At 41.6% G+C, this 25,249-nt stretch overlaps 2 protein-coding genes across 4 annotated transcripts in view; both read left to right on the forward strand.

Annotated features, from left to right (window-relative positions):
* Positions 1 to 16,489, forward strand: part of rgs7a (regulator of G protein signaling 7a) — a 61,349-nt gene extending 44,860 nt beyond the window's left edge. For 2 of the 3 annotated variants that reach the window (XM_069658410.1, XM_069658412.1), the window contains 14 exons: positions 2,863 to 2,969; positions 3,747 to 3,798; positions 6,061 to 6,125; positions 6,381 to 6,457; positions 7,236 to 7,317; positions 8,188 to 8,262; positions 8,431 to 8,529; positions 9,604 to 9,665; positions 10,087 to 10,197; positions 10,341 to 10,466; positions 12,614 to 12,800; positions 12,962 to 13,051; positions 14,135 to 14,171; positions 15,667 to 16,489. In XM_069658410.1, coding sequence (XP_069514511.1) covers positions 2,863 to 2,969; positions 3,747 to 3,798; positions 6,061 to 6,125; positions 6,381 to 6,457; positions 7,236 to 7,317; positions 8,188 to 8,262; positions 8,431 to 8,529; positions 9,604 to 9,665; positions 10,087 to 10,197; positions 10,341 to 10,466; positions 12,614 to 12,800; positions 12,962 to 13,051; positions 14,135 to 14,155 — 1,154 coding nt within the window. In that variant the 3' untranslated portion in view covers positions 14,156 to 14,171; positions 15,667 to 16,489. Of the gene's footprint in view, positions 1 to 2,862; positions 2,970 to 3,746; positions 3,799 to 6,060; positions 6,126 to 6,380; positions 6,458 to 7,235; positions 7,318 to 8,187; positions 8,263 to 8,430; positions 8,530 to 9,603; positions 9,666 to 10,086; positions 10,198 to 10,340; positions 10,467 to 12,613; positions 12,801 to 12,961; positions 13,052 to 14,134; positions 14,172 to 15,661 lie in introns of all 3 variants that reach the window. The other variant, XM_069658411.1, reaches the window with a different exon arrangement.
* Positions 16,490 to 17,621: 1,132 nt separating this feature from the next.
* Positions 17,622 to 24,312, forward strand: LOC138588616 (gremlin-2-like). Its single transcript, XM_069658838.1, has 2 exons — positions 17,622 to 17,978; positions 22,997 to 24,312. Exon 2 carries the CDS (start codon positions 22,998 to 23,000, stop codon positions 23,574 to 23,576), a length of 579 nt encoding a protein of 192 aa, XP_069514939.1. The 5' UTR covers positions 17,622 to 17,978; position 22,997; the 3' UTR covers positions 23,577 to 24,312.
* The last annotated feature ends 937 nt before the right edge of the window (positions 24,313 to 25,249 follow it).

A 25,249-nucleotide genomic window follows, 5' to 3' on the forward strand; every position in this document is an offset into this window, starting at 1 on the left:
AACAGCACGATTGTATGAATGAAAAATGTTTAAAATCCTGTTTAAAATTTGAAATATTATCGAAGAAGTGTCCTAATATGAGGTTAAACATGTCAAGCTTTGATAAAGATGTTATATTTTGGGATTATACCTCAGAATTGGTCAAAAGGAGACAAATATTTAATGAACATTTTGCTGGTTGCAGCTAAAAAGACATTAACTAAGAAATGGTTGTCACAGGAGAGCCCAACTCTAAACGGATGGATGGACATTACAATGAACATTTACAGTATGGAAAGGACTACGGCTTTTATTAATCAAAACTTAGAGCAATTCACTGCACACTGGAAAAGATGGGTTAATTTTGTAACTTCCCATAAGCCTGATTTTATTTTCACTGCTTATTAGTTATATTGTAAAGAAATGATTACTCCCTAACTGTACATACTTTTATATTAGTTTTGTATGTTATGTCTTTTTGTCGGTATGTGTACCTCTGGAACAATGGTTTTGAGACTCATGATGAGAATATAGGGAGGATGAGTACACTCAATGTCAAATATATACAATGGAGATGTTTGATGCAAAATGTCAATAAAATATAAATTAAAAAAACAAAACAAAAAACATGTCAAGCTTTTCAACTTTTGTATTTGCTAGTGTTTTAGCATGCTAGGATCACAGTTAGGGCTAGCATCCTCTGGGATTTTGACTAAATACGTGATAAATGATCAAATTAAATGACAGTAATAAACAAAAATATGTAAGTAAAATGTTTAAAATCTTGTTTAGAATGACAAAAAAGATAAATACTAGCAAAGAAGTGTCCTAATATGAGGCTAAGCATGAGTGATAGGCGTTAGCACCATGAAGGGGTTACAGGCAGAGCAGCGGGGAGCCGCTGGTGGCAGATGAGACACACAGTTGATGATGATGATTGCATGTTTTCATTATCTGATGCTTTTAAATCAAGGACAGTGAACCGTGTGCCGCAGAGTGCCAGAAGGAAGCAGGTTTTCCCTCCAACCAAGCACAACACCAGGTGATTTGACTGATGAGTTCCGCCTCCGTGGATGAAGGTGGGCTAATCAGCGAGACCCCCGGCTGTGCTGTTTGGTTGGGACTGAAACCTGCCTCTCCTTCTGTCAAAGCAGTGTCAGGGTCTATTAGAGCAGCAGCTCCCGGTGTTCATTAAGGCCGTTCTGTCAAGGATGAATTTATACCAGGGGGATTAAAGGTGAATAAAGTTAATTAGCTGGTGGGACAAAAAAAAAGAAGCAGCATGCTGGCTCAGGATCTGTGATGTGGAACTATTGATTGCAGGATAATCAGAGAATCTTCTTTTAATGAAAAAGTGACACCCCGAAGCCGATTTATCTTTAATGCCTCATAGACTGAATAAAGAGTGTTTATAGGAGGATAAACTAGAATTAAGATTAAGGAAGGTCTTATCCCTCTGATCTGAAAAGTTAAAGTTTGACACAAGTGTCTTTTCCAAGGTCACGTACATGTCTGTCCTATAGTTGGAAAGTGGTTAGCTTAGTTAGTATAGCAGCAAGGCTGTTTTCCCGTGCTAGCGTTCTTTGTGGTTTAAAGTTTAATCTGAAAGGTAACTAGAGTTGAGTGAAGTTCTTCAAGACGTTTCGCCCCTCATCATTTGTATGAACATGGATATTGACTTCATTATTTATTATCCTACTATGCAAGGCAAGGCTTGTATTTCTAGCTCCGCCCACCAGTCAGTTTAGAACTGAAGAGGCCTTTCGGATGAGAGGTGAAACCTCTTCAAAAACTTTAACCAAGATCAGTTGACATTTGGATTAAACTTTGAAGTACCATGACCTGAATGACAGAAAACCTTCACAGACATCTTTCTTTGTGCTAAGCTAAGCTAAAATTACTTACCCTAATTTTTTCTACATAATCTACTCCACCAGATAATATTTAAGCATACTTTGTTAAAATGTACCTTTAATCCTGAAAATGCCAAATTAGGGCCTGTGTCCACTAACAGCATTTTTTGGGGGGCGCTGGCAGCGCCTACTTTTGAAACAAAACCAATGCACTCAGCTGTCATCCGCTGTTTTTTTGTGGCTGTGCTCACAGCGCTCTCAGTTGAGAATAGTTCAACTTTTGGGACACTGCTGCACCCGTCAATGTCACTTCTCCCTCACCGACCACGTGACATGAAGAGCGAGCGGGACTTCCAATATGAACTTTGTCAACAACAATGGCTGAGGAGAAACTAATCCTTTCATTATTTTCAAGGGTACAATTGCCAAACATTTTCGTAACTTTCGTCACTTAGCAACAGAAGGCGCCGTGAGAAGCGCTCTGGTGAAATTGAGGTCGTGGGTGCTGCCAGTGTAAAAAACTCATGGCCCTCAAAAGTGGCATAAAGTGACACAAATGCCTTAAAAAAAAGTTTGTGTTTGTATTGTGTATCAAAACAATGTTTTTATTACAGAATATAAAGAAATATAATCAGTGCTTATAAATGATTTTCTTCAAAGATGTAAATTTCACATTTTTTAGTAATGAAATCGATAACAACCTATTAACAGAGTTCCAAATTACAATTAAAAGATCTATAATCTTTGCAGTCCCTATTACATGTGGTGGCTTTGGAATTATTTTTGAACAGATTCCTGAAAGAGGAAGGGTTTCCTCCAGAGCTCTTATTTGGAAAATAATGACTGCAAGGATGTTGAAATGTAACTTGTGAATCTATCTGAGCATTTAACACTCTCCTAACACACCGCTGATACATGTGTGAACGTTTTATATATATATGCACATGCTGGCGTACTGTCTATAAAACTGACAGAAGATCAGGAGCACACAATCAAGTTGTAAATTCAATGTGTCTTTGTCTTCTTCCAGTGGAGGCTCTTCACTTAGGAACTCTGATGGCTGCACACGGTTACTTCTTCCCCATCTCAGACCACGTCCTCACTCTTAAAGATGACGGCACTTTCTATAGGTTTCAGGTAAGTACAGTAACAGCAACGCTCTGATTCTAATTAGTGCTTAAGGATCGTCCCTAACAACCCCTTAGCTGCTGTAGAATCACTTTAAACCACAACCTCTGGGGGTTTAGCGCTTTAATTAATTGCACAAAGTCCAATAAAACCCAAAAGTGTGAAGTTTTATTGTAGACTGTATTCTTTGTCATTTTTATCATAAAATTTGTAACAGTAAGAGCAGCATTCATGAGAACTGAAAGCTTTTTTGAGGTGACGGGCCAGAAAAGAAGTTGTTATAAAAGCAGTGATAAAGAGTTGCTGTGGTCCATTATGTTTACAGCTTTATGAAAAAGAGAGAAAAAACACACACTGCTCTGAATGTCAATACTGGGATTGACAGTTTTAGTGATTACTCAGAGCTCCCCTCGGTGTGCTGCCCACAATAACCCGCCTAAATCAATGTCTGAGGCTGTTTGTGTTAGTAGCAGGCTTCACCTCGCTCTTTACGTGTAATCGCTTTTCATTTGAAGTCGGTCCATACAACGGTGCCCGAGGAGGGTCAAGATTCATTCTGCTGTCTGCTCTCCCGCTCGCTGAAAGGAGCTTATGTGCTTTAGACTTCCTGCTGAGCACCATTACACAACAAAATGTGTTGTGACAGATGCGGGGCCCGGACTGCGCGGCCACCTCGCACGACAAACCAAACTTTAAACTCAAAAACAATCAGATTTTAAGCTGTCAAAGATGTTAGGTTCTTGTAGCTTTTGTTTCTTAATGACCTGTTTCCCCCCCCCTCCCCAGACTCCATATTTCTGGCCATCAAACTGCTGGGAACCAGAAAACACAGACTATGGTGAGAGAGCTGTTCTCTTATTAACTCCCGGTGCCACTTTGTGCGTTGTTCAGTGTGCTGTGAAGAGTCTAATAGGACAGACTGTTTGTGTAATGTGTTTAATATATTTGTCCGGTCGATACGTTATTGCTGCCGATGCTACAAAAGTCTAAGAAGATGAAACACAAAAGATGAAACTGCAGCGTCTGAGTGATCAATACAAACATTCAATACCATTTTGTTTCAGATCCTACCCGGAGTTAAGTGCAGTGTGCATGCAATAACAATGTGACTTCTATCTTCTTTAGATATTTACATTTTCAATGTCCATTTGCTCCTTTGCAGTCATTCCTTCTGACTGACAGAGGAGGGGATGTGTTCAAGTACAAGCAAACACTGTGTTACTGTACTTCAGTGGAGTTTTAAGTGTCTGAGCTGTCCTGGAGTATTCTCAGACACCTTTAAACTTCCTTTACACTAAAATAGATCGGGCACTAACACAAAGAAAAGATGATTGACACATGTAGTTTAATGAAAACAAAGTAAAAGATGTAGCGTCTTGGCGTGCTTTGGCTGTACGCAGGAAAACAGTCTGTGTGGAAGAGGTGGAAGGAGTTAGCTTTTTATGACTCTGTATAAACAGATATTTGTGTAGCCCTCGCTAAAATTCATTTAGACATAAAGATATAAATAATTAAAAAAACATGTTAAATCAGTTAAAAATGTTTCAATATTGTTCAAATGTATTCAGTATATGTGTGTTTAAAAGCTTAAAATATAAGACTTTTAGTGCAGTTCAAAAGTGCAAAGGTTAAAGTTCATGCAAATGAGCATAGTTTGTTTTTGATGTACATGAGCCCACATGTGTAATCAGCCTTACAGCCTAACTTCATAAGAAGTATAAACTGTCAATCTTTTGTTTTCTTTCATCTGATTGGGAGGCTCTAAAATGACAGCCAATCCATGTACATTGTCGCGCAGAGGTGTGGTGCTTAGCCGTAAGCTGCTAGGCATCGAGCGCCATTGTATTTTAAATCGAGCCAAGAGCCCCGCCCATAGTACTACTGCACCATCTATTAATATTATACAGCTACATAGGTCGGGTGTTACATTTGCAGTTTAGCTAACAATTCGTTCTTAGATGCTGTATCTCAACTCCAACTAAATTCTCTCTTCTCAAGTAGCTAGTCACACTGTAAACTATGCAGCGCACGGAAAAGGAAGCTATAGCCGGATTTCCTTTGTTGCTAACTTCTGGTTACACCGGAGGCCCTGAAAAGTTGGCCGTCACTCCCAGAGGCCATATCGTCAGACGACAGCTGTGGGGTCCTGAGATTGTAAAAGATGCAACGAGACATGAGAGGGAATGTGATGTCGGTGACCAACAGGGAGAACTTTTAGCTACATTGATGAAAGTGAACAAACTGACATGTTCAGACAGACTTACCCCATCCAACTGATCCGCACATTGGAGCAAAGTTAATGTTCATTTATTAAGATTTAATTTGAATTAAGAATGACTTCAGATAAATAGTCTCCCAAATATGATACTTCTTCACTTTTACTTCAGTATACATTAAATAAACACTTCTACTCTTACCTGGGTCTTTTTCATTACACAAATCTGTACCTGTACTTGAGTTAAACGTGTGTAGTTTTGCCACCTCTGCTGACTGATGTCAGTGAGGGAAACCAGGGATGTGTGCGCGTGCACCTCTTGTGCATATTTGTCTGACCGTTTTAATACCGAGGCAGGGATCTGTTTATCTTTTACAGCGAGCCGGGAGGAGATAAACATTTCATAATGCTAAAAACGGTCTGCCTGAATAGCCGCAGCCTTGCAGGTCTTTCATTTGTTGTGTGAGTTGTAGGAGAGAAAAAGGGGCTAATGCTCGCTGTGGGAATAATCTTGCCAGCGTTAGAGAGGAAGTTAGAGCGTCTGAGATGTAGCAACTGATTCACGTGAAAGATGCCCCGTAATGAAAACAGTCTAATGGCATAATGAAGCCTCCGCATAATGGTCAGTTCACAAAGGGATAAAGGGAGGATTATGGTGGAGGAAGGCATCAAAAGTCAGGCACACACACACACACAGAAACACACACTGTAACAGACGCTCAGACACCATGCACAGTCAATGACCTTTGTGATGCGCAGGCCGCTTTAAATGTGCAGTTGAGAGGATTAAATGAGTAAAGGCAGGGCCACTTAAGGCTGTTAAAACCGAGCTGAGACCCTATTCTCCCATTATTACCAATCTGTCTCTTTCTCTCTCTCTTTAAGCTGTTTACCTCTGCAAAAGAACAATGCAAAATAAAGCACGTCTGGAGCTGGCAGACTACGAAGCGGTAAGTAAAGAGGTCTTTTAGTGTCAGCGCAGCTCTCGTTCGCGTATCTGTTCTGTTCCTGCCGCTCTCAGGCTTTATCTCTCGCCTCAAACTGAAAGTGAGAACATTTGTTGTTTGACACTGCATCATTTGTTACTTGAAATGACTCACCGGGTTAGTTAAAGAAGGTATCCATTATGTGCAGTACAAAAACAATCATCCCAAATCCCTAAAAAGCTTTTTTAACCTCTTGATTTGTTTTGGTTTTACTCGCAGGAGAGCTTAGCGAGGCTACAGCGAGCTTTCGCTAGGAAGTGGGAGTTCATTTTTATGCAAGCAGAAGCACAAGCAAAGTAAGAACCACACACACATTCAGACATGATGAGTGAATCCTTTTACACCCTCATCATGACATGATTAAACTTAGCGGTTAATTACCCTTAACCCTAATCTCTTGTTACAGATTCTACATAGAAATGTAGAACCTGTAGGCAGAGGTGTGGATTTTTAGTACGGGAAAGTTTCTGGTTTCTGTTTGTGGTCCGAGTTATATTGACCAATCACGTATCAGCAGGCTGCGGCTAATGCAGGAAAAACAGTCCATGTGGACATCCCGGCTCCCGTCAGCGGCTATCTGACGACGATTTAGCTTCTTATTAATCTCTATTAACAGACGTCTGCATGCTAACAGCTAACAATCCGTTCTAGATCAAAAATTCAACTTGAGATAAATTCCCTTGACGCTGTGTCACGAAAGCCGTTCAGCATTTAGATTTCCTGACTTCCTCGAATGCATCAGAAATGATCAATCCGACCTCCGGGGGACATTAATCCGCTATAATGGAAAGAAACCAGCGTTGTTTTCCAAGATAACGTTAAAGTTGCTAACTGGACTGAAAACAATAAAGCATGTGGAAAAGGAAGTCTTGACGTCGCTACTCGCTGGCTAAACAGGACACGCCCGACATGTTCACCGTTGTCCCCAGAGACTGGGACTATAGCCAACCCTAACCCTAACTTCAAACAGAAACTGTACATCAAACCTGTGATGGAATAAATGGATCATATGTTGGAATCAGCAGCTGCATGTTCTGCAAAACTAGTTCTGAACTTCATTTTGATCTCTCTCAGAGTTGACAAGAAAAGAGACAAAATCGAGAGGAAAATCCTCGACAGTCAGGAAAGAGCATTCTGGGACGTGCACAGACCAGTGGTGAGTGAAATTGCTGATGTTGTCTTCCTCTTCACCTTTGCTGTCGCTGATATCATTGCCGCCACTATCGACAACATCTTAATTGTCATCGCAAAAGTGAATAAGACTGAAAATATAAGTTCACACGAAGCACACGCAGGCGACAGACATCAGACTGTAGATGCAGTCGACACAGAATTAGCTCATGCAAACACGTCATAGATGATACGTAAACATTCATGATTCCTGTGACGTTTGAATGGTGTAAAGAAGTAAACACTCTGATATTCCCCCGTTGTGTATTCCTCTGCCACACACAAGAAATGCCACGTCAATAACTGTCACAACACATCAGCTTCACCGCTGCTCTTTACCTTGTTCATACACACTTGCTTAGCATTAGCATTTAGTTTCCCCCTGAGGTTAAAGGGTCTCCTCTGCCACAATTCTCTGAAAGCCCCTGCTCCATGCTTAATTGGAAAATAAGTTCAATTTATGCGTCCTTGGAGCAACATAATCAATATTAATTCAAATTTCACAGTGACGCCGTCAAGCTACTTAGCTTTGTTCTCCTGGAAGAGACCCAGATTAGACCACTTGTTCAATCAGACAGAATTTGCACACTAAGGCTGATTCCCCGCTGGTTAGCTTGTTTTGCTAAAATTGGCACATTCCATGTTTAATTAACCGGCATCTGACACATTGTCCTGGAGACTTCTCGGAATCACTTCACACCCCTTCCGAGCATATTGGATTTGATTAACTGGAGCTCATACAACGGCGGTGAAATGGCACCTGCACTGTTTCTGCAGGGCAAAGCATAAACAGGTTAAGACCTGCAAATTTCATTTAAGCTAAATTAACTCATGATTCTCCTGTTTCTTCCCACAGCCGGGATGCGTGAATACAACAGAAGTCGACATAAAGAAGTCCTCCAGAATGAAAAACCCACACAAAACCAGAAAGGTACAAACACCCACCCTCTATTACGCCTTCCTCTAAAGGTCAGAGGTCACGGCTCTGTAACACAGACATGAACAGACAGGTTTTATTGCTTCTCGCTGCTTGTCAGCAGTCGTAATGCTTCTGCTATTGATCGCTCTGTTTTATTTCTTTGTATTTCTCTTGTCTCAGTCTGTGTATGGGCTGCAGAACGATATCCGCACCCACAGCCCGACCCACACCCCCGCCCCCGAGGCCAAGCAGCCTACAGAAGAAGAACTGCAGGAACAGGTTAGACCCCCAGGTGGCGCTGTTCTACTAAAGATAGGATTTTTTTTTACTTTGGTTAGCGGAATTTCAACATAACCAACATTTATACAATAATATAACTGCACATCTAGTACAACCCAACAACCCAAAGGTATAAGAAAAAGGTCAAAGGTCAAAGATTTATGTTAAATAGTTAAAGTACAAAAAAATGTAACAAACACGCAAACTGAAAGAAAAATAAAATGAATGACAATAGAAAATATATACAGAAATAGATTTTAGTATACAACACTGGAGCTGCTGGGAAATGTAGTCCCTTAACACAAAAGAATTACATGGAAATGTTTTTGACCATGTAAGAGTGTGTTTAATTTGACCTTTACCTATCTGTCCATCATATATTTCAAGATATTATTTCAAGACACCTGCGAGCTAGTTCAGGCAGGAAACTCGAGCTGCACTGATTCCACACTTGACATGCATCATTCTCCACAATCACCTGACAAACACTTCCTCCCAGTTTGCCGCCGTATTTAAGCTGCAACATATCCAGTCTCTCCCTCTGCTCACACCTGCCCTGCACCAGTAATGCGCTCTTACTTTCAGCCCCACCATCAGCCCAGCATCCTACCTGCAGGCTCCGGCTCATGGAGTTTAAGATATTATCGCATCACTCCTCAAATTTCTGCATGTAAAATAAATCTGCGAGGAGCGATGAGGTCGGAGCACAGACGGCAAATATAAGCCGTGTGCTGCTGCAATACATTTCAAACTATCACGGCGCGCTTATACATTGAAAAAACTGATACTGTATACGCCACAATTAAAGAGGAATCCTATTTTTGTTTTTAAGGGAGGTAGGATCCTTCAGATCAATGTGAGGAGTGCTGATGGTTTGCATGCTCCTCATATTATTGAAGGATTACGCACATGTCTGGTCTTTGTCTTGGACTCGGTTACAACACTAGTGTGCAATGAAATGAGTATCATTCCAAAATGTGGCATTTAAAGACCCTCCAAGTGAGTCAAGTAAGAAAAATATACTGCAGTTTGCATGTAAATTGTGATTGTGATTGTTCCGTTTTCTGGTTCCAGATCACCTTTTGGCAATTGCAATTAGACAGGCATCGACTGAAAATGTCCAAAGTGGCGGAGAGGTGAGTGATGTTCTTTGTATCTTTATTCAGTTTAGCCATCGATCTGTTTATTGAGCCGTTAAACGGCCAAACATGGTGTGGAATTAAGAGCTCGGTTGACCTTGAGGAGTGATTTGTCCCACACAATGCCTCCAGTGAGCGTCAGCACTGACGATGCCAGATACTGGATTGCACACTAATGTTGATTTCTCATTTCCTTCGCTGAACAGAGACGTGCATTCAGCGCAGAGGTCTCTATCCTTGTGTCCAAAAACATAATGCATTTTCTTTTCTCCCTTTTTGTCAATTAAGCTTTAAGAAATAATCAAATCATAGATAGGGCACGCACAGAAAGACATCCAGCACAAGATGTGATAAGTCCATTATGATACACGTCACAGTTCTATAATTTACATCCTCTCTGTCGTTTGTGCTGAAACAGTTTGCTGGCCTACACAGAGCAGTACGTTGAATACGACCCCTTCCTCACGCCTCCAGATCCGTCCAACCCCTGGATCTCAGATGACACCACACTGTGGGAGCTGGAAGCCAGGTGGGTACACCTCTCCACGGAAAGAGCAGTATAGATCTTTACATGGAAACATACGGATATATTTCTACAGTTTGTACTGTCGAGAGTTTTGTTACTTCATCTGTGAAAAAAAGTATGTTGCTTTTTTGTGTTTCCCCCTCCAGTAAGGAGCCGGGCCAGCAGAGGGTAAAGAGGTGGGCTTTTGGCATTGATGAAGTTCTCAAAGATCCTGTGGGGAGAGAGCAGTTCCTCAAGTTCCTGGAGTCCGAGTTCAGCTCAGAGAATCTCAGGTACATGATGAAATACTCTCCCCAAACTCCAACATACCAGCACAACTACAAAATACTTGTTTTGTTACTTTTGCGAACATTGTATTCCATGAAATTCATGCGTTGGAAGCCTGACGTAAACTTAAAGCCTCTGTATTTATTTTGTAAATTAACCTCTTTCATAATATCCCTTACCCATTCAACTTTATCTAACAGGTAATGTCGGGTTATGTTTATTTGAGGACCTGTTAACAGTGGAACAAGAAGCACCTATCCTTTAGAGAGGTCAAAGCAGTAATACAATTAAGTTAAATTAACTCCAGCTATCAAGCCCTGCATTCAGAACAATAAAAGTTAAAGTACTCATCATGCACAATGGCCTCTGTCTGTGTTAGAGTATTACATTTGGTGTAATATCTGTGGTGCAGTCATTAGCGCTGTTGCCTCACAACTAGAAGGTTCCTATTTGAGTCCCGGTTAGGACAAGGAGGCCCTAACCTATGCATGCGTGGTTCCCCTACATGTACTCCAGCTTCCTCTCACAGTCCAAAAACATGCTCCTGTGATTGACAGCCGATCAGTCCAGGGTGTACCCAACTCTCGCCCAATGATATTTTATTATAATAAATATATTATAAGCATTGCTCCCTTATCATGTAATCAGCATTTTTATGTTGTAGAGCTCATTTTAACTTCTATGTTAGTATGTAAAAAGTAGTTTAGTCTATAGAAAAGCATAAAAATGATCTTATGTTTAATATGTATAATTTTAATGAGCACAGAAACCAAATAAATGTAGTTAAAAGATCATACCTATGTCTTGTAGTAAAAGTAGGAAGTAGCAAAACATGGAAAAACTAAACGTAGATTATTGACTGTGCCTTTAACCTTCATCGCTACCGGCCGCATCCCAACCCTCTCGTTTGCAAATTGTGACCTTAACCACAAACTGAGTCTTAAGCCCGAAATAAACAGTTAACTTACAGGATACCAGAATGTTTCAGCTACAACATGGCTGACCACAATGTGACTATTTTATTTGTTGCATCTTGAAATATATGCACACATGGATGCACACGTGGGAGACTGCAGAGGATTTAAATCACACTTTGTTGCCCGAGGTTTCTACAAATGCTCACCTGATTATGGGTACCTTTTCATTTCAGCACCAACATGCAAGTTAAAAACTCTTTCCCCATGTTTAAGAAGTAACTGGGAGTAATGTGAGTTAGCTGCTCGATGCAGCTTTTTTAAAATATGCACAACAGTAGCTGTGGCTGGAATAACCCAGGTGGGCAGGAATATTATGGTAATTCCTTTATTCATGGTAACAGGAATACTGCAGAAGCCAACAGCTGAATATGAATAAAGTAAGCACAGTGCAGGACGGCTCCTCTGCTCCCTCTGATGGTACATGCACATGCTGTTCCTGCCTCAAGCTGATAAAGCGGTCGCTGTAATTAAATTAAAATTTGATATCAGTCAGTTAGGCGTCACTTTAACTCTGCGCTAATTGAACAGTTGTATAACTGACAAAAAGCATGTTGCCATTCATGGACACGTTAACCTTATTAATGTGGAGTTTTTCAAATTAAAATTCCAGACCGGAGTTTTATGTCTCTATTTAAAAAGTTGTTTTCTTTGCTGAGGTTTCACTTAGTAAAGCAGATATTAAAATTCATACTGTTGCACAAGTTTTTTCTCTCCTTTGATGACAAGATGATGGAACAAATTCCTTGATTTATTTAGCTTAAAAGGAAGCGGATGCTCTTAAAATGAAACGCTGACTGTTTTTGGAGGGTATTTTGTTAACCAGATTTGGAACAGATTTGTGAGCTGAAGAAAATTCTTTATTATTTTAAACCCTGATTCAAAATGTATTTTGTAAATCTGCCATAAAGAAACCATGAGCCGAGTTGACATCGACATTGTTTTACAAAAATCATTTCTGCACTAGTTTGACGTCTTATTTTGAAAAATTAATGATGTTAAATCTTTTACCAAACTACTGTCAGAGGACTAGAGGTTGAAGGGTTCAAGTCTGCATCTGACTTATTTATGATCTAGAAACTATAATATCTGTTTTACATATATTTTTGTGCCGCTCTTATTTTGTAATCCAGACCTTCTGTATTAACAGGCCATTATCTTACTGTTTACTTTTGCAGGTTCTGGCTAGCGGTCCAAGAACTAAAGAAGCGCCCCATCAGAGAAGTTCCCACCCGAGTTCAGGAGATCTGGCAGGAGTTCCTGGCCCCCGGAGCACCCAGCGCCATCAACGTGGACTCCAAGAGCTACGCCAAAACCACCCAGAATGTCAAAGACCCTGGACGCTACGCCTTTGAGGACGCACAGGTGCAAAATCTCATCTGTGGTATATTTCTGTTTCGGTTTATGTCCTGCAACATCTCCACTCCAAGAAATGTATGAGTCACAGCTCTGTTACAGCGCAGTATTGTGTTTCCTGTTCCTGATGCTTACACGCATTATTCTCACATTGTGCGCCTCCACAACAGGAACACATCTACAAGTTGATGAAGAGTGATTCGTACAGCCGTTTCATCCGCTCCAGTGCCTACCAGGAGTTATTACAGGCCAAGAAGAAGGTACAAACATATCAGTACATTAGCATAGTATCTCACTTGAATATAAGAAGTTATGCAGAGACTTACATGTAGATAATGTATCCTCACAACCTTTTTTGCTGTTATATATACACCTACGCTTCAGACATTGTGAAGCAGAAACCTGCCCACTCCAGCACCCACCTTCATGTTTTTTAAGGTCTCTTAAATCACACTTTAGGCCCATTCCTTGTTATTGTTTCACGCACAAAACAAGAAAGGAAATGAAGCTGCTATTGCACCAACATGTAGTGATTTTCTTCTGCTACAAGAGCAGGATCCATATCCTCCAGCTCACTGAGTATATACAGCGATTTACGTGCACCAACTCCTAAATAACCCAAGCTAGGCTGCAGACTGGATGTTTTTCCCCATGGATTTGGCACTTAAAAGAAGTCCTCAAAATTTACTCTGATCAAACAATTATATTTTTATTAATACACGAATATCACCTATTAAAGGATCAACTATATGTCTCCTATTACAACATGCTGTATCTGAAATGGGTATAACGCACCTGAATACAGCGGTGTGGGTGGTGGAGCTGCTTCAAGGTGCAAACCAGGTCAAACTAAAGAACACGTCAAACTAAATGGCAGCTGCATGCCTGCAATACCAATGAGGAGCAGAGGGAGTAAACACACGGCATGAACAGAGTCTGGTAATGCTGCAGGTGTGGATGATGGAGCAGCTGATGCAGGACTCCTGTCGAGATGTAGGAACCATTATGACTAGCAGAGACACCGAGCCTGTCACAACATGATGAATTATTCAGAATAATACAGGTGTATTCATGTGCTTAAAACCTGCGCTGTCTTACACCACCTACTCTCTATCTGCTCCTCACTCTGGTGAAGAAGATTTTAAGTATTACAGCGAGGGTGTTTTGCCTATTTTAATGGCTTTAAAATGACAGTAGGGAACTCGGCTTTATTCTGTTGTTGCTGGGCTCTTGTCTATCTCTCTTGCAATATCTTAACACATTCTGGTTTATATATTTAAGGCCCGTTAATCCTCTGCGTTGTAAAATAACTGCGCCTAACGTGTCCTTTTTTGTCCCCACAGAAAAGTAAGAACTTGTTCTGAAGGCTCTTGTTTCCAGGTAATGTCCAATAAAAATGATAATTGCATTTTTATGTTGTTGTGATACTTCCAGTCACTCTTTTTAGCATCCTCACAGGTTTTCATTAAGCAATTTCACATGAAAGAGAGTGATGATGTTCTGAATATCAGTACATCGTCACAACCTTGAGTGTGATATTACTTTTATACAACAGTTATACAAGCGGCAAATAGCAGAAACTACTTTAAAAATGTATTCCAATACAGTTACTAATTACCTGTTTAAAAACTCATCAGTAACAGATTACTTCAATACTAAATCTGCTAATAAAGACAAGAGAAGAGACATTTCAATACTTTTGTAATGCGCAAATATCCGTTTAAATTAATAGCGGTAATTATGCGCATTTAGATGTACTTTGTTAAGTATGCTATTCACACTACTTCACACTTAAACTTCAAGTAAACTGCCATGAACCTATTCCAGTCTGGGGCTCGTGTTTTTACTCACACCATCCCGGCCGCGGCAATCACCAGAGTCACAGACTATTTTTTAGTAGTAGAAGAAGAAGACGACGACGACAGGTTAGCTAACATTTGTAACTGGAATTCTGTGCAGCTAACGTTAGCGGTTGGTCTTACCTGTAAATGTTTCTTTAAATTAGATGTCGAGTCCCTGGATAGTGGCGTTGTGAGACTTGTGTGTCGTGAAGTGTCGTAACGTGTGCGCGCGCAGGTGCATGGTATTACGAAGGACGGTCGGATGGACGGTTTAGAAATGAGACGCCAGATGTCATAGACACAATAATAGCTTTGGAATTATATCGTCTTCATTCTAAAATTAAAATTGTAATCCTGCTTGTAATCCCCATTTTTAATAAATATAATCTAATTACCTCTTTTTTTTCTGTAACTGTAACGGAATACAGTTGCCTTTTTTGTATCCTAATTGTGCACTAATTGTAACGCAGTTACTTGTATTCAATTACTCAACAACGGATTACTTTTTGCTCCACCAATTCAACTAGTTCCACAGTTTAACTGAAACTGGACTTTTGTTGCCAAGCAACCCAAACATTCTCCTGCACTGTCTACAGGTTACCTCAGATCAGCTGGTTTTATCATGTACATTTATCTGTTCGTTTGAATTTATCATCAACCAGTGAGATAAGAGTCTGCTGTGTGATTCAGACGTACCAGCTTGATTATTGTAGGCATACACTAACTGCTGTAATATTAATTAACAGTATTCAGAACACCTGGCTGAGGCAGAGTGATACACAGAGTGAAAAGTCTCAGTGATACTCTATATACTCTATATCAGTACTCATGAAATGCCTCTTATCCAATCAGATTGCTTGTTCAGAACTAACTGTTGTATGAATATACATACTACAAGAAATGTCATACTTATAGCTCAAACCATGATTTTTTTTTGAGTAATTTCAGCACCATGTTCTTGAATTTATGCTCTCACTCTCTCTTATTATTTTTCCCACCTCTGTTTCCCCTTCCTGTCTCCTCGCTCAGCACAGGTGAAACCACTAGCATCCAAGAGGCTGACCAGTCGTGTGCCATCATGCTAAAATCAATGCCATCTCTCTCTCTGGGACATGGAGAGGGAGACCATCTCATCTCTTCGTCATCATTGTCTGTCCATGCGCTCTTGGCTCGGCCGGGCGATGAGCCGGGCCGTCTGTTCGTCATGTTGTCCACAGGATGTTGCATGTCCATGGAGAGGATGCTCCTTCTTCTCTCTCCTCTTACAGTACCTGATATATTTCCAGTATTCTCCGAACGAAAAAGGCGCTGCTGGACTTGTGAGGATGCTGACAGACTGGCGAGATGAAAAATGTCAAAAAACCTTCTTCTTTCCATCCTAACTGCTGGATCGGAGCCCAATCTCTCACTTCCAGCTGAAACAAATGATGTCAGAGAGAAAAAAGAGAAAAAAACACAAAACAAACAAACAAAAATCTAAAACAACAACTTAAACTGATAAATCTAACCAGTGTCATCGCTTTACTGAGGTCAGAGGTCACAGATACTTTGTCACGCTATGGGAAGTGTTGTGCAGAATGAATATACAATATATATACATATATATATTCTGATTATTATTATTCTGATTATTTATTGTGCACTTATTTTGCTTTGCATTATTTAATTTCACTACAATAATTAGCACATATGGTTTTCATTGCACTTGTAAAGTCACGATTCGAAAATGACAAAAATGCCGTCTCCTGTCTGATGTAGAACATAATTCTTTGTTATTCTCTCCTGCATTTATTTTTATACCATATTTAAAGACACTTTTACTTACTTGTATTATTAAAGTTGGCCCTCTATCTGTTACTACGGCCTGGGCTTGGATTATTTCTAACTCTTTGAACACACAAGGATCCACTTCAACATTTAGGACTTATGGGCTGCATGGTGGTGCAGCGGTTAGCGCTGTCGCCTCACAGTTCGAAGGTTACTGGTTCAATTCCCGGTTTGTATGTTCTCACCATTCCTCTGGTTACTCCGGCTTCCTCCCACAGTCCAAAAACATGCTCGCTAGGTTCCCCTAGGTGTGAATGTGAGTATTTATCTTTGTCTGTCTCTATGTGTCAGCCCTGTGATTGACTGGCAATCAGCCTAATGACAGCTGGAACAGGCTCTACCCCCTCCTGAACAGGATAAGCAGGCACTGTATATATGATGGATGTAGTACAAACAGTGTACTCCCCCTTTCCACCACTAGATGGTGTTAAATTATTTCCTTTCCCCTGCCCTCAGCCGGTGCAGATCAGCTACATGCACCCCACTTTCTCTGCAGACAAATGAAGTTTTGTCATGTAAAAAATGTCATCATCCCCTGAATGTGCTGAAGGGGTGATTGTTCAGACCGTGAGCGTCTGAGGTTTCGCAGCATCTGTTGATGTTTCAGACCCTTTGATGGCAGAAGTCTCTGTGCCCAGTGGTCAGTTTGCAAGAGCCACAAAGCAGACAAACAGTATTGTCTCTGTGCATTAAGGAATGTGCACTGTGGCATTTTTCAAAGCTTCTTGTTAGCGTGTCTGGGTATATGCATACAATGATTTATGTATTGGGGGTTATGGGTTGTGATGTGATGTGGTCACAGTGCAAATAAGAGAGGATGATGGCTTTTTGAAGGACATCACAGTTTTGTCCTTTATTGTCGCTGGTGGTGAAATGTCATCCACTTCCTGGAAATGTAAATGTTAAACTTAGAGGAAGAGGGAAGACAAAAGAGAAGCTGTCATCTTTACAAAATAAAAGATATCAAAGCAAAACATTAATGCTCCGATAGAGACAGGCAAAAGCAAAGACAGCCTTAAGTGAGAGAAATACAAGGTTGGTTTGATTCACTCAATGACCAGGACCAATCGGATAAACCCTCCCAGTCTTGAGGAGGGAAGGGGGTGGTGGGGATTCAAACTGAGGCAGGCTCTACTGTGACTCAAACACTCTCAAAGACAGATTACAGACAGTCTCAGCAGCACAAAGATTCAAACTCACTCTGACTGAAGCCTGGAAACTCTTCTTTCTTAAACTTACAAAGGCAGAGACAAGAAAGAGAAAGTTAGACACAGAAGGGAAAGTTAGAACCGTTCCGGGAAGATGGAAAACTCAGCGAGCCCGAGACTTTGAAGCGTCAGTGTTTGGGGGAGAGAAAAAAAACAAAAGAGGTGCAAGGACAAGGAGCCTGAGGATACTACAGATTATGTTGCCATGGAAACCGGAACCTGGAAGCGGACGCAAGGACCACTGAAGGTGGACGACCTCCCTTGACTGCATCCTCGACGCGTTACTGTGCCGCTTCGCATCGTGTTGAGAGGTACATAAACCACAATTCATGCTTCACTTTGATAACAACTATTTAACCCTTTAATGCTTTATTTTAGAGACATTTTAACTATATAAACACACTTTTTAAGCATGTTTTTAAATGTCAAAGACCAAATTCGATTCGCACCAATTCCAGAGAGTTCATAAAGCAAGGTAACATATAAATCACACCGTTTTATTGGCTAAATCTTAATTTGAAAACAGAATTTCAGAATAAAATGATTATAAATTCTTTAAAAACCGACTTTCTTTGCAGCAGATGTGAGGAAAAAGTGATTACATGTGTACCGTGCACCGTTTTGGTTTAAGCGCAGATAAGTATGTGCTGGCTCGACATATCCCACGCCAGCGCTTCCAAAAAGTGGGCAGTAAGAGCCTGACGGAGATAATCAGAGCGAGTGACTCAGTGAGTCTCTGAATGACTAAGCGAACAACCATGTAATTCGACCAGCAGAAGTCGTACAGCTATTTAGTGTCAGTGCCAGCAGCGAGGGTTTGATTCCCACTGGGGCCACCCAATTGAAAAATATATGCCTTGGAGGTAGCGTAAGGTGTTGTGGATAAAAAGTGTCTGCTAAATGACTATAATTAGTGGCTGGAGGTTTCAGGGAATTAGTGCTGTGAGTGGGAGAATTAGCGAGTGATGACAGGATGTTGTACTGTGCATATAGATGATATTAAGAGGCCTTTTGAAAGGGAATAGAGGTGATAGTGTAATGTGGTAACAAAATAACCATTATTCTTTCTCTCTCTCTTCATGCATACAGGTGTAATTCCTTCTCTGTGTGTATGTTTCTGTGCTCAGTTTGCAGTCATGTAAATCCTGATGTGTATGTGTGTGAACATGTGTGCGTGTGTTCCTCCAGTATGCGTGCAGTGCATGGTGGGGAGTTTGCCTTCTGATCCTTCTTAGAGCCGCGGTGACTGCACCACCTTGCACAGTCCGCTCTGATGTCAAAGAGGATTTAGCGCACGGACACATTACACTTTCTTTAGCAATGGAAAACACTTCATCGTAAGCCTCTAAAGATAGTAAAACTGGTGTTTGATGGAAGCCTTAACGGTGTTCTTAACACGTGAAGTTCACACATGAACAGGTGCTAAGAAGCGGATTAAAACGGATGTGAGGAAGGCCGGTTTGTCGCCAGTTTGTGGGAAAGTTTTCTGCTAAAATCAAGCGTTTTTAAACCAACAGAACAATCACCTTGCTAAGAATACTGTAGCTTACAAGAAATACTCTCAATCCCCTTCACACGCAGCGGCCTGCTGGTGCGCCAGCCTTTCAGACTGCTGCTATGCAGCCAAAACTTTGTCCAAACCCACAGAACTTTATTTTATAACTTTAGTGGGGATCCTAAACTTCCTCAAACACCAAATACATCTAAAATGATGCTTCAGACATCAATAATGTTTCAATTTGGAGGAATCGTAAAGCCTTAAGTAGAGTCTTGGGCTAAAATATTCCACTCAATCCTCTCATAAAAATAATAGAGCCTCAATAAAGATCTTGGATACGCTGATAGAGAACATTAATATGATTCCGTCAGACAGGCCGTTTTATCAACTTACTTAAATGGAAAAACTGTACGTTAAGGAATTACACAAACAAATCCCACTTTGAGCGCTGATGGAAGGTGGTGTTAATCACCGCAGCTAAGTAGTGCCATCCTAATCTGAAACAAGAAACGCTGTATTATCATAGCATCTCTAATTGCCCCTCATCCTCCACTAAAGCACTTAATGTTGCTGCGGCGAAGGAGTTGCCTCGCATGCTTGCCAGCACTTAGCTCGGGAAGCATTATATATGGGCTGCTAGTCATTATCAAGATGGATTGTGGTGACAAATGGCTGCCCAAACTGCCTTCAGCAGCCTCCTGGCCATGTTGGCATTAGACACATTTACACAGAAAAGCCCCCGAAAGGACCCCTCCTTCCCTCCCTCCCTCCTCCTGGTAACTGTTAATGAGCCAACAGCCGAGCACAGTTTGGGAAAACAGAATCCGCAAATGCAGATAATGACATGGTTCCTCTTTGTGTAATTGGCTGCAAGTGAAAACATTTCATTTACCTCTCTTTCCCTCTCGCTTTATATCCTGTGTGTGTTTCAGTGTGTGTGTGTGTGTGATTGAGGTTTTGAGCTGCACGGTGAATTAAATGCAGTTCTACTGTAATTAACTGCACTTACCAGTCTGTGTGTGAGACTTTCTGACGCACCGATAATTGAGGCATCAGGTTTTGTTTGTTTTAACCTGCCTTTGAAGGCATGCTGGGAAGATGTTTCGCAGGGTTTAGCCGGCGTACATCTGTGTGTACAAATTTGAAAGTCTTGAGAGGAGGCTCGTTTCCTTTTTCTTTTTTTAAGTGTTCAACAGCTGAAAATGAAAAATATGAATATCTTTTTTACGGCTAATTATGCTTCGACATGTGAAACATGCTCCATTGTTTGGAGACCACGGTATTATAATAACATTCTGCAAAACAAAACAATTTCCCACTGACTATAATAGTTGTTTTCAAAAAGCCTTGTTCCCCGCTCCGCAGTCTCGCTGGTATTTGTAATTTCATTAGAGGTCTGAATTTTGGAACCAAGGTCTGCCACAGTTCAGCGAAGCGCTTCCCCCAAGTATTTGTGGTTCTTGTAAAACATAAAGCTGTGTTTGTGGACAATATTAGCGTGTAGCTAGACAGAGAGGTCCGTTTCACTTCGGTCTCAGCTGCATTAATGCACAAAACCACAGTCTCCTTCCGTCTCCGGGACTCTGCCGTGATTAGTGCTGTGCGTGGAGGAGAGACAGACAGATAGAGTGACAAAGAGAGACAGATGGGGAGAGAAGGAAATACAGAGCTTGTGGAGTGATATACAGTAGAGTGGTGTTGGTTTCGTTTCCCTGTAGGTCATCCATCCCAAACACCAGCATCTCTTCAACCTCTTTCCTTCTATCTCCTAACCCCAACCGCTAACTGCCCACCCATTCACCTTTTTACTCCCCCCAAAGCCCCCGAATCCGTACCCTAAAGCCGCAATTTGTCCCACAGCAGAGATTGATGAGGACTGCTTGGCAGGGCCGCCACTATCATACTTAAGCCGAGTTTGGGAGTGCAGTAAGAGCACGGCTGTTGCCTGTACAGGCCATCCGTCATGTCGTATGTACACAGTCGGTCAGGTCATCCCTCAAACAGTCCCTGGAGCTTTGCACACTGTAGCTCAGGGTGCCTCTTTAAGCGAGAGAAGAGGGGAAACAGAGAACAAGAGGCTGCACACAGAAGCAGGGCCTGTTCCACCGGACCAGAGGTTCATGCATTTAAACACAGTCAGCGGGAACAGTGAGACAGAGAAGAGGAAGACAAATGAGAGTGTGTCGGACATGGAAGGTAGATCACTGGAAGATTGAGTGGGGTCACGACTCCCCTGATGCAGTAGGTGGTGGAAGGACCCGGCGGGAGTCTTTGGTTTAGTTATTCTAACCTTTGCGACGGGTGTGCGTGGGCGTGTGTGCTGGCTTGTGTGTGCATGCAGAAATGTGTGCTTACAGTGGAAGAAGAGATGTGAGATTCAGTGTCTTCCCTGATTAAGATATTGAAGGAGCTAAGTTGTGCAAAAACCCATGCAACACTCAATGTCTTGTGATGCTCCTGTTAAAAATGGATTCGTTTTCTGGACGTCCTCAGATAGGAAATACCGAATATCAACAATTAAGTTGATTGTAAGTGTAGCGCATTTAAACCTGATTTCCTGGCAGAGTGTATTTAAAATACTTCCTTCCTCCTGGGGTTTGAACTCTTAATGAAGGAAACAAAAATGAAAAGCACAGATTGAAGACAAAAGTGTTTAAAAGTACAGTAGATCATCCCTAACCTATCCCATAGACTGCGTCTGTTACATCTCTGCTAGATGGACAAACAGCTGCTGTCTAGCTTAAAGCTAGTGCTGCCTGGATCCTGATATACGCACTTGATTGTTAGCGCAGTTTCGGACAGAGCTGCCATGACCTCGGGGTCAAGGGCAGAAAAAAGGAGTCAGAGAACAGAGTGGATTATGATAAAGTCATTTGTTCCATGTCAGAGTGAGTTGCACGTCCAGGAAAGGAATAAAGGCAACATAAGAAATTTGCACGGCAAAGAAGAGTCTGCGAATAGCAGCAGCCAATGGCCTTGAGGCAGTTTGGTTCTCTGTCAGAATCTCTGACTTGATGTCATGCAACGCTTGTCAAGAGCAACATCTGCTGAAAAGATGCTTGAGTGATGGTCAAAAATGTGCTGGCGCGAAAGCTGACAGCGTGCACAGGGGCGGATACTCCATCCTGGATGGAGGTGGAGTGATTTCTCTAGATAGCACTCTCTTTGTGGTGCTAACATGATACAGAAGACACAATGGTGATAATGGACACTGTGGGTCATTCTCAGTTCACTTTGCTCCATATATATCACCAAAGAGAAGACGAGTGGACTCCCAAAGGGCACTGTACGTTTCCCCAGCTCTTCCCCTAATAACATGCAGATGGGCCCCTCTAATGCCTGTTTACATATCTGCGGCATAGTTCATGACTAAAGTAAGCAAAGCCCTAATTATTTTACCCGGCGACGGGACCAATAAAATCAACTTCCCCTTCTCGTTATGGGTGTTTAAGTGAATCCTTTGATGGCAGGCCTTTGTTTATTTTTGGAAGAGTTGCGTAGCCGAGAGGAAAGCAAATAGAAGTAATGACACAGAGTTGCTGACAAATGGAGGCCCTGGTGATGGATTCATTTCCTCAATGATGCCTGGAGGGCTGAACTGTGAAGGTGGTTCAACCATGAATGCACTTTCTTGGATTGAAAACATGATTGGCGATATTAACATGTTAGCAGTTGTAGGACTGTCATGTATCATCACATACTGTCAGAATGTGTGTCGCAGCGGCCTCGGGGTAAATAACAATGATTCTGTTCATGTGAAAACAGATGTTTTTTCTCTTCTCTTCCTTGTAGAAATGTAATGAATAGTAATGCGTTTCTCTCTTTTCGCAGAATGCTGTGGAAAATAACAATCCCGGTCATACTGGCTGGGGTGCTCTGCATCACGGCTGAGACCAAAAAGTCCCGACCTCAGGGATCCATCCCGTCCCCATACAAGACCAAAGGGAACCTGTCCTCAGAGCGTCACCACCGGCTACTGCATCAGAAACCAGAGGTGCTCTCCTCCAGCAGGGAGGCCTTGGTGGTAACAGAGCGCCGCTACCTCCGCAGAGACTGGTGCAAAACCCAACCCCTCCGCCAGACAGTCAGCGAGGAGGGCTGCCGCAGCCGCACGGTGGTCAACCGTTTTTGCTACGGCCAGTGTAACTCCTTCTACATCCCCCGACACATGGGCCCCAGCTCGGGTCAGGGCCAGAATCGAGGCCAGGCCTCGGGCTCCGGAAGGAAAAGTCACAACAAGGCCCAGGAGCCGTTCCAGTCCTGCTCCTTCTGCAGGCCGCACCGCATCACACAGCTCACAGTGCAGCTGGACTGCCCAGACCTGCAGCCGCCTTTCAGACACCGTAAGGTGCAGAGGGTCAAACAGTGTCGCTGTATGTCTGTGGATGTGAGCGGTCATGGGAAACTGTGAAGAAGGATGTAAGGGGTCCTTAAAAATAAAATGATGACGCAGAATCTGACAAACTTTGCCACACAAGGACTGGTTTCAAGATGAACTATTTACCATTCTGCGTCAAGTTGTAGGAATAATGATTCGTCCCAGAATAAAATGACATGAACATGGACCTGGTATTATTAAACAAGGACTCAACGCTGAGTATATCAGACACTAGCAGCCATGTTGGCTAAAGAGACTCATTCAAGCAGCTGTGCCAGAGACACTGACAGTGAAGAAGCCAATATTCAACATTAAACACATCTTTCCTCCCTGTTGTTTCAAACGGTGTTTTCAAAGGGTACCTGAGCATTTGTACATTTGTCACTTGATTCCTTTGACACTGCTTATAATTCAGTGTCTTAGAGAAACTGTGGAAACAAAGTTTCAGTAATATGATATTTCTCTGCAGGTGAATCTACAGTTATTACACAATTTGTCAACAATGTTTTCACATGTAGGGATTTGACTGTGTTTATAAGTATTGTATCTGTTTCCTGTATCTTTTCCTTTACCGCTATGATGTCCCAAATGATTCACAAGTTGATGTCAAGATGAAGTAACTTCAAGGACCCGTGGTGTTTACTCTCTTAGACACACTCCTGGTTGTATACTTTACATTTGCCACACATATACTGGCCAGTAGGAAAAACATACTGCAGCATGTGTAATGGAGGTGCAATGCAATATATACTATATATATATTTTATGTATGTGTGTAATTATGTATGTGAAAGTATATTAAATCTATTTCATATAAAACAACAGTGGTGTTTGGAGTGTATTTACTCTTATTACACGGCTGTGTTAAATACTTGATTCAGATTGGTTAATTACGGCATTCCGAGGTCTGTTATTTCTCGATAACAGACCGTTGTTATGAAGAACAGACCGTTGTTAGGGATGTGGCTCTAATCAGACAATCAGGAGGACTAACTGTGATCATATCAATCCACTGAAAGTAATCCGGCAAGTTTGACATCGGCTTGTTCACAGAGGGAAAAAAAGAAAAGAGAACACAACAGAGAGAAAGCAGTAAAGGTTAATAGATGCAAAAACTGAACGCTACAACAGAGAGATCTATAAAACTGAAGACGGCACATGAAGCAAATATTAAACGGAACACAGTACGGGATATGGCGGAGTTCAAAGACAGTGAATGGAAAAGAAAATATCAACAGACTCTGACAGTGATAAGACAGAAAACCTCAATCAGGTGCTGCTCTCATTCCTGCGGTCCTGTTCATAATGTCTTACTTCACCAAAAAAGCTAGCTTAGCTCATTTGAATGTGAGTAATAACAGCCTGGTTAGCTCATTTAAATGTGAGTAATAACAGCTAGGTTAGCTCATTTAAATGTGAGTAATAACAGCTCGGTTAGCTCATTTTAATGTGAGTAAAAACAGATGGGTTAGCTCATTTTAATGTGGGTAATAACAGCTAGGTTAGCTTATTTTAATGTGAGTAAAAACAGCTAGGTTAGCTCATTTAAATGTGAGTAATTACAGCTAGGTTAGCTAATTTCAATGCGAGCTATATTAGCCTGGTTAGCTCATTTTATTGTGATTAAAAACAGCTAGGTTAGCTAATTTTAAGAAGGCTACAGAGTTAACCATTGCTATGGACGCAGCTCTCACTGTGAGACACGC

Source organism: Semicossyphus pulcher, unplaced genomic scaffold (genome assembly GCF_022749685.1).
Source record: "Semicossyphus pulcher isolate SPU_LCO1_2020_fin unplaced genomic scaffold, fSemPul1.0.p SCAF_12, whole genome shotgun sequence".
NCBI lineage: Eukaryota > Metazoa > Chordata > Actinopteri > Labriformes > Labridae > Semicossyphus > Semicossyphus pulcher.